Source organism: Amphiprion ocellaris, chromosome 3, assembly GCF_022539595.1.
Source record: "Amphiprion ocellaris isolate individual 3 ecotype Okinawa chromosome 3, ASM2253959v1, whole genome shotgun sequence".
Classification (NCBI taxonomy): domain Eukaryota; kingdom Metazoa; phylum Chordata; class Actinopteri; family Pomacentridae; genus Amphiprion; species Amphiprion ocellaris.
This window is the reverse complement of record NC_072768.1, coordinates 24,734,088-24,743,778: the sequence shown is the minus strand read 5'-3', so window position 1 is coordinate 24,743,778 and position 9,691 is coordinate 24,734,088. Positions and strand designations below refer to the sequence as shown.

The 9,691-nt window shown below is 40.0% G+C and overlaps 1 protein-coding gene across 1 annotated transcript in view; it reads left to right on the top strand.

Annotated features, from left to right (window-relative positions):
- The first annotated feature begins 367 nt into the window (after nt 1-367).
- Nucleotides 368-9,691, top strand: part of asz1 (ankyrin repeat, SAM and basic leucine zipper domain containing 1) — a 33,208-nt gene continuing 23,884 nt past the window's right edge. Inside the window, exons 1-4 of the mRNA XM_023276610.2 lie at nt 368-605; nt 1,456-1,558; nt 1,759-1,881; nt 6,724-6,835. Of these exons, the coding sequence (XP_023132378.1) occupies nt 498-605; nt 1,456-1,558; nt 1,759-1,881; nt 6,724-6,835 (446 nt within the window). The 5' untranslated portion in view covers nt 368-497. The remainder of the gene's footprint in view (nt 606-1,455; nt 1,559-1,758; nt 1,882-6,723; nt 6,836-9,691) is intronic.

Sequence of the window (9,691 nt, the reverse complement as noted above, 5' to 3'; positions counted from 1 at the left end):
TCTTACCATCTCTCCATTTCCTTAGTTTATATGATTTCCACCGACAAGAAACCTATTGGTTAAATGAAAACAACAAAATCTGGCATGCCAAAGAGTAATTGTGGGATTGACTCTAGCTATGCTGTGATACCATAGACTGTATGTGATACGTTTAGCTACAGGCTAAAGTTAACTTACTTACGCTAACAAGATAGCCAACGCTAGTGTTTAGCTCCTCCTATAGCAGTAAGGCTCGCAAGGAGAGGAAAAGAAACACAGCACACAAGTCATTTAAGCCACAATTGGGTAAAAGTAAACTTACCAAAAGAGTGCAAGCTTGGAAAAGACTCCATATTTTGTAGTTGTTCCCAGATAGCTACATGACTACAGGTGTGGTCCTTAAAGTGTCAAACTCCGCCCACCATCGAGCCGAAACGAGGCGCAGTTTGACGCACTTGAGGCTTGTGTCCCTCCACATTCAGCCCGGTGTCTCAGCTCGTTAACGGCGCGCCGGAGTTATGGCAAACTTCATGGACTACGCCTACCCAGCTGGAGACGAAAGCGACGCCAGCAACGACGAGTGGGACATCGGGCAATACCCGGATAAAAAGTCTTCTTGCATCCAGGTTATTTTAGAAAATGCCATTCTTATTTTCTCATTCGGATTAATGACACTAAAACGGACTGATAGCACTAGCTAGCAGCTACTGCAACGCAGCAACCTAAACATCTGTTGATGTCTTATCGTGGGGGTTAGCAAGCTAAACCCCTCTTTGTGGCAATATGCGAACAGAAGAAAACTTAATGGCTGGTGGAAAATGTTATGTTTAGCAATGTTGTTAGTTTAATTAACGTACAGAACCAAATGTAGTGACAATGGTGCTCTTTGCGCCTCTTTTTTTTAACCCTTCAGACCCTAACTTGTTTTCTCCAGGCCTCTTAAAGTGACATACACCAGATTAGCTAAACAATGGTGAAAGACATTCCTTAACCTTATTTTTCGTATTTGTTGTCTTGCTCTTGACTTATTATTTCATTGGCACCCAAATTTAGAAATTCCTGAGAGTACAACTTCCTAGTGTAATGAGTTACAGCACTTGTGCAGTGTATGTCTTATAAAACCGGTTAGTGTACAGTCCATATACTGTGTAGCACCAGTTTGTTGAGTGGAACTGGGACATGGTATAGGCGACATACTCTCCAGTGTCAAAATGACAGTCCTTGCTCTTTGCATTGACACTTGATGAGAAAAATATATTTAGAATTGCTGCCCACACCTGATGGCAGAATTTTTTTGTGCTGAATTTCACCCCATATTCTCATATATCTATCACAGGAGTGTTTTCCCTTAAGTTCTTGAGACCGTATGTCAGCGTGACATCCAGAGACATTCATTTGGTACATTTCCCAAATGTTGCATTTATTTTGGGTAAAAATGTTTTACATTCATTTGTAAAGATTTGACCGTATTCTTAGGAACTTGATGCTCCTGTACCACATGCAGAAGATAGTGTGTCAAAGTTGAAACAAGCCATCAGTAAAGGAGACATTGCGACTGTTGAGCAGCTGCTGGACAATGGCAAGTACTCATTTTATTTTCTGTATGACACACCTTCACAGTTAGCTTTAAATAATAGTTATATTGCAATATTACAAAAAAAGTAACAGTCGACAGGAAGCTTTCCATTGGATTCTTGTTTTACTGTGATTTACATGTATACATCTCTTCAGCCCTTCTTACATGTTACTGATTCACTTATTTTGTTTTGTTGTGGGCAGGTGTGGATGTGGAGACCAGGCTTGGGTTTGAATGGACTCCTCTGATGGCTGCCGTCAGTGTGGCTAACTACGACTTGGCCAAACTGCTACTGGACAAAGGAGCCAATGCAAATTTCAGCAAAGGTCAGAACAATATATTTGAGGAGATGCTATTCAAACTTATTTCTGCAAACACATTTTGAGTTTAAGGTAGTTTGCCATATTTAACTTCCTATGAACGCCTGCTTTTTTTTTTTTTTTTAGAATGTACACAACTACTTTTGATGTCTATTTTCAGATTTTTGCTTTGTTTATTATCTTATTACTTCCTTCATTACTCTTCATTTTGACAGACAATTTCACATCAGTCGTAACACAAACACTCAGTCAGCCATGTGTGAGCTCTTTTGTGTGTGAGGTAGGGCGCGCGCTGTGCAACAGAAATTACCATCCCGGCAATAATATGTGGGACGGTTATTTCGGTTGCACAGCGCGCTTACTTCCGCTTTTGATGCCATAACATGCACGAGACAGAGACAGATGATTACTTGATTAATCGATAGCTGCAGCCCTAGTGTGAAGTAATGTGGAAACGACACACAGGTCTCTCTTGGACACATGGTGTAATAAAAAAAATGTCCAGTAACTTGTGAACCTTTACTACTGGACACTGTGATGGAAGTGCTGCATCACTGACACACTTCTTACAATACCGGCATAAACCTCACTCACATTAAAGCAGGAACTTGGTGCTTTAATTTCTTTTTTTTCAAACTGAATATGCTGAAGCACAGAGAATGAACAACAACAAAAAAGACATAACGGTCCAAAGACTTAAGGTCTGGATTGTGTTTGCTGTGTTTTGAAGTTTCAGCAAAGTGGCTTGTCTGATTTTGGAGCCAGTCCACTCTCAACAGTTAGAGGTAGCAAGAGATAAATATGACCAGTTGACCTAAGTCACGGTACCACTCATTATCAGATGAAATCTCAGAGTTCATAAATGTACACAATTGTAGCGCCAGCTGAAAATGAAAAATTAACAGTTACTTTGAAAAGTTACAACTCCAGTAAAATCTTAAAAAGTATTAACACTGTGTAGCTGGCTGTGTTGGCCCAATCCTCTTCCTGTTCTCAACATAAATGTACTCTCTGTTCTGAAATAACTGCATTACTGATATTGATAATATCCTAACAATACTCAATACTCACCCCCTAATCTTGATCTACATCCTACCTCAGTTCAGTGTCTCTGCATGAGTGAGCAAGTGAGTGTGTTTCCACTCTGGCCATAGTTGGCACGTTTGACAATAGCATAGTTCTTTAATCACCAAATGAAAATAAATATAGTTGACAAAATGTAATACTGGTAACTTGTACACTTGAAACCTGAACAATAACTGTGTAGCATAACAATGAAATTAGGAAATTACAGGATTTCCAATAATACCTGAAAACCTTATTTTTAGCTGGATGTAAAACTTAACTCTCAGTCGGCTCACAGGCACCATGTATCAACATATAAGATAAATTGAGTGTACATATGTAGGATTTCTAACCTGAGAGCAGAACAATACACTTATTTGTAGTATTTGTCATTCATTGATTTGTTAGGTCTAATTCTACGCAAAAATACACTGATTGGAGCAGTCTAAGGTTCAGCGTCTTGCACAGGATCACTCTGCAATGAAAGCAAAAGAAGGCATTGATCAAATAAAACACCAATCATTACATTTTTGTAAACACTGTCATAATGATACTAGTGAATATCTAAAATGTTGAAGTAGAGCGTTTTTAGGGATCTTTGTGTTCTGTCACTCACCACTCTTCAGGGAAAAAAAGTAAAAATCAGAGTAGATGATCTGATTAGGCAACACCATTATGTTTTGCCTTCCAGGCTTGAATATTAAACAGCCATACGTAATCCTCCTGATGGTCCCTGTTGTGTTGATGTTGAGATATCTTTCTTTGTGGCACCTTTTTTCAATTTCCTCATCTGCTTTAGCCATAGACCAGGGAACCAATCATAACTATGCACCAATATGCTTCATATGCCACTACTTAATGGTGATGACGCCAAAGAGGAATTCTTACAGAAACACACCACTGATCCTTGGTGTTGTTTTTAGTTCTTGGACACTGCACCATCATCTCAAAGCAAGAAAAATTAAAGGCATCTGTTGGATCAAGGTCAGTCTGGGTAAAATTAGCATGGGAGCAGAACTCTTCTGTGTTGAGGTTTGCGGTTTTACACATGTAAAAATCATGTGTCCTTTTGCACAATGCAGTTGTAGGACAGTTGAGAAACATTAAACGATTTGCTGTTAGGTAAGACTTTTTTCAGTTGTGCACAGGAGTGGAGTCCACTATATAACAGTTGACCCCACTTCAGTCAAAACAAGGATGAGTTATTACATTTAATTTTTGGTCAAAATGGCGTTTTAGCCGTCTCCCACTAGCTCCCATAGAATCGTGGCTATTCTGACCTTTGACTTCTGTAAATTGACAGATTGCAAATAAATTGAAGCATTTTCTGTTGTTAAAGTTATTACTACTGTGCAGCAGCAAAGCGTCTGTAGTAGTTACATCAGTGAATCTGTGACAAGAGAGAATTTTGACCCAGTTGTCATGTAGCTGGCCCATGTTCCTATTGTGGTGTGATCTTTTTTGACTTGAAGGTATCCTTTGAAGTGTTGATATCTGATAATGATATATGATCTGGTTTTGTACATGATGTTTTCCAAAAAAATTGCACATTTTCTCGTAATGAACAACATTCACAAGGGGCAGCACACACAACAGGCTAAGAGTTATTTACTGATGATAATGGATCACCGATACTTTAAGGGCAAAAATATCATTAATAATAATGCTGTTTACAGTTAAGTATCCACCTATCCAAGCATTAGTTATACCCACTTTATTCTGTAGAGGGTTTTAGATGGTTGGAGCCCATACCAGCTGACATTGTGTGAGAGGGTTTGATTGCTACACCGTTTTTTTTCCCCCTGCGGTACCTATAAAATGTTATAAAAAAATCACTTCATACTTGCTTTTCCTGAGTGTCCACTAGAAGCCCTCATTTTTCTGCTTGAAGTCCCCAGACTGAAGTTTGAAACCTCAGCACTAGTCATGCTGTTGATATCTGATCTCAATTAATTCTCAGTCCACAATGCCAAGTTCAACTGCGTGTGTGACTCATTTCACATGTTCTTGGCATCTGATGCTGGAGGCAGGTGAAGGAAACAATTAAACAAGAGGATGACGTGTGGTCACGTCCCAATGGCGTTCGTCCAAGCAGCGAGGCTAAGCAGAGGAATGCATGAGTGATTGATAACGGTCACCGTGCTGCTCTCATGCCCTCTCACTAATTCTCAGGCCTCAGATTTATTTACTCCATTCCTCCGAAGACGCAAACCAGGCAGTCTGGTTTACACCCACACACACATAATATAAACATACACACATTCACACACTGATATAGAGCCAAACATGCACAGCCACAAAGACACAGAAACCCACATACAGATGTAGAGACCCAGGTATTTGTGCACTCACATACAAGCTAACACACAAACACATTAGATGCACACAGGTTGGGTACTCGGTTACTGCGAGAAGAAAACAGGAATTGAGAACATTGCCATGGGTCTCTCTGCTCTTATCAGGGCAAGATGAGGACACAACTCCTCTGGAGTTACAGTCCTATAAAGGCTGCCACACTTCCTGATTCCAGATAAACAGCTATCCATCTCCATCACCGGTTTCTGGTCCAGACCTTTTTCTTCTCCTTATTACAGCATGATGTATGACTTCATTATGATGAAAAAACAAGATATTTCTTTTTCCTCTAATCAGTCTTGCACAGTAGTGTATATAGTACAATTGCGAATTACATGCTCTGCTCTGCTGACCGCACACTTTTCATGGTACAGGATAAGTGTTTTTTTGAACATGTTAGTTCAGAATATCAGTGCGAAACATCAAATGTACTATACCTTGCCATTTTTTTTTTTACAGTTGTTGGGATGTTATTATTACCATACAGTCATAGCTGTACTCTTGAAATACATGTGTAACTTTGGCTGTTTTATCATAATACAGTTTTTCCAGGCTGAGAGTTTACTTGTGTTGGTGCATAGAACGGTGGGACTGATGTGCCTGCAGAGACTTATGCAGTTTAAATGGGGAGAAGAGTAACCAGGGTTTTTCAATAAAGTTACAATTTAAAGATGTCCCTGAAATGCATCACATGCATGAGAATGTGCTACTAGGTGGCAGTGGACAGAGAGGCCTTTAATCCCACTTACTGTGACTGCAACACATGTAACTTGTGGTCAGAAATGACTTAAAAAGAGTGAAATACGGGGTTCTAATGTCAAATTTAACACAGTTGAAACTGAGGGATATTGTATCCTTAGAGACACAGTCTGATCTATTGAATGCTAGGCAGCCAGGTGTGACAGATGCAATGACAAAGAATTTTAGCTGTAATTTTGCCTTTTAAAACGGTGACAACCAACCTCAAACATTAAAATATAGGTGGCAAATCTCTTAAAATAATCACTCATACCTACCTGTCTATATTACTTCAATTACGAAATTATTTCTAATCAGGTAATTGAAGCAACCAAGTAGCCCTAGATATCTCAGTAACCTGACTTTGAAGCTGTCCAAGACTCAGAAATTGGTCAGTGTTGGCTGTTTGTAAAATACAGGCTACATTCTAACAAAAATCTCATCTTCTAACCCCACACTGTTTTATTCTGGAGGCTTTCTCTGAAATATTGTCAGCTACAGAAAAGAGCTGCCCTCTGGTAAACTGCAAGCCAAAAAAGCTAAAAAGTCTCTTGTCTGTGGCTGTCTTTATGCTTTTTCAATTGTTACCAGCTTTTTACAATTTTAATGTAATTTTTAATAATCTGCGCTAAACTAAATGTTTGTGTCAATAAAACTGACTCATAAAATTGTTGTTGTTCTTGCCCACAGATCACTTCACAGTGCTCATGGCCAGCTGCACGGCTTCTGCCAGTGAAGACAAAATTGCATGTTGTGTGGAGCTTCTGCTGTCCAGAAATGCTGATCCCAACATGGTGGACAGGTGAGGGGGGTACAGATGTGTTTCAGGTCAAAATATTTATGGGATTTTCAACACAGTACGCACAGTCACACCCCTTTTGATGTAGGACAAATAGAAACACTTCAGACTTCACTAGAACAGGGGAGGAAAAACAAGAGGTGCTGGATCAAATTTCCTTTGATGGTTCTCGTTATGTTTAGCTGCCATGTGGTAGCATTATGCACCACTGTGCTCCATACAGTGTGTGTATATTTGTGTGTTTTGTTTGGAATGTCCTGTTATGGCATGTGCATGTACAGACGAGTATCAGACAGACAGACAAACAAACACTGAGTGTAAAGGGTGGGCAGGAGGATTTTAGAAACTTTTTTTTTTTACACATTTAGATGGAAACCAGTATGCACGGATTTGCTAATTTATGGGTCCAAACCTTTGATATGTCGGTTAGCAAGTCCATGCCTAACCACTAAGCAATCCAGTCCATGTAAGCTCTTATTCTGGTGCATTTGCCCATTGTTACCTGTGGATTTGATAGTTGCTTTTCTTTATTCTTTAAAGACAAACCACACTGCTTGTAATTTCTCCGCCATTTATGTGCTGTATTAATGTCATAAATTTATGCTATACATACAAACTTGAAGTAAAGGTAGAAGTGCAGCCCAAAAAGTTGCAATATTGTGCAAAAGTTCATTGTTTTGTAATTTAATTCGAAAAGGTAAACTTCATATATTCTATTTCTGGAATCTGAAATATTTTAAGCATTTTTTTTGTTTTAATTATGGCTTAGCTCATTAATATCAGAAGTTCAGTATCTGAAATACAGAAAAAGGATTTATGATACGGAAATGTCAAACTTCTGAAAGTATGGTAATTTATGCATGCAATAGTTGGGGCTCCTTTACCACAAATTACTGCATCAGTGTAGTGTGGTATGGAGGCGATCATCTTGTGGCATTGCTGAGGTCTTATTGAAGCCAGGGTTGCTTTGATAGTGACCTTCAGCTCGTCTGTATTTTTAAATTGGGTGTTTTTCATCTTCCTTTTGACAATACACCATACTGGGCTGGCCAATCAAGCACAATAATATCATGGTCAGTAAAACCATTTGGTCGTAATTTCGACACTGTGGACAGGTGCCAAGTCTGACTGGAAAAGGAAATCGACATCTTTATGAAGCTTGTCAGCAGGTGGAAACATAAAATGCTCTGAAATCTCTGGGTAGATGGCTGCGTTAATCATGAACTTAGTAAGACACAGTGGACCGACACCTGCAGATAACACCGCTTTCCAAATCATCACAGACTGCAGAAACTTCACACTGGTTTTTAAACAGCTTAGATTCTGTGTCTCTCCACTCTTCCTCCACACTCGAGGACCTTGATTTCCAAATAAAATTCAAAATTTACTTTAATTTGAATACTGGGTTTGCACCACTAAGCAACAATCCAGTTCTTTTTCTCCTCAGCCCAGGTTAAACGCAATACCTTTCTGATGTTGTCTCTGGTTCAGGAGTGGCTTGGTATTGGGTATGTAACAGTTGTAGCCTCTTTCCTGAAGACGTGTGTGTTCCTGGTTTTTGTTCATGTACTGACACCAGCCTCAGTTCACTCTTAGCGACGATATCCCAAGTTTTTCTTTTTTTTTGGCCATTTTTGGCTTTATTTGACAGGTTCAGTAGAGAAGCAGACAGGAAAGTTGGGGAGAAGAAAGAGGAGAAGACCTGCAGTAAAGGGCTGTGAGCTGGAATCGAACCCCCCGCTGCGTCGGGGATTATAGCCCCTGTTCATGGGTTGCCCGCTCAACCAGTTGAGCTATCTGGGCGCCCTTCCCAAGTTTTTCTAATCGACTTTTCTTGACAGTCCTCTCATTCCTCATCCCTGTTGCTTGTGCACCTTTTCCTACCACACTTTACCTTCTGGTCAACTTTCCATTCATCCGCATCACTACAGCACTCTGCCAGCTGCCAGCGTTTTTAGCTTTGACCTCCCGTGGCCTGCCCTGTGTCAGTAATCGTCTTCAGGACAATTTTTTAACCTTTTTTTCAGTCTGTCCTGAATGTATCAAACCTCCCCATCAAACTGATGTAAAATCAATCACGTAAACAGTGAATCTTCCATAACCTTTCATGTTAATGCTGTTGCTGTATTTGTTCAGTGTGCTGTTGTGTCGTCATATACATATTTTTGACCAGATTCAGGCTCAGACATTTCTCTTCCATGGACATGGCTTTCTTTTTCTTCAAAACATTGCCATCAGAAGAGTCTGATTTATGCTTGGGAGCCAAAGTGAAGCGCAAAAAGTTAGCGAATGTAGCACAATCCAATGTGGCGTACAACAGGCGAATGTAAACAAAGCCGTCTTATAGCATCGCGTGACGATGTATTCATCCTCTTTGCTCGCTGTGTGACAACGTATTCATCTGCTCCGCTCGCAGTGACAACGCATTTGTCCACTCCGCTGGCCAACTAGTTCCATGTAACCAATTCCGATGTAACGGCAAAATGCCATACGTCGTAAACCAAGGACCCGCCCATGTCCAGTAACAATGAAGCACCGTAGGTCGAGGACATTGTAAACCGAGGACACCCTGTATATGTATTTAGGAAGTTGATAGCTTGAGTAAAAAAGAAGTGAAAACTCACTTTTATTGTTTGTTCTGCAGACAACAGCTTCTGAGCTGATAAGGGTCACTGGAGCGGGGTCAATAATAAGACAGATGCTAAGATGGCCTCTCTCTTGGGGAGGTGAACTAAGGGGCTGAATGAAGGTCCAGCATAGAATAAATAACTATCATTTTTAACAGTAAATCATGCAAAGATGTGGACCATCGGTATCCAGAATAAAAGTACGCACCTGACAAAACATACCATCTCCCGT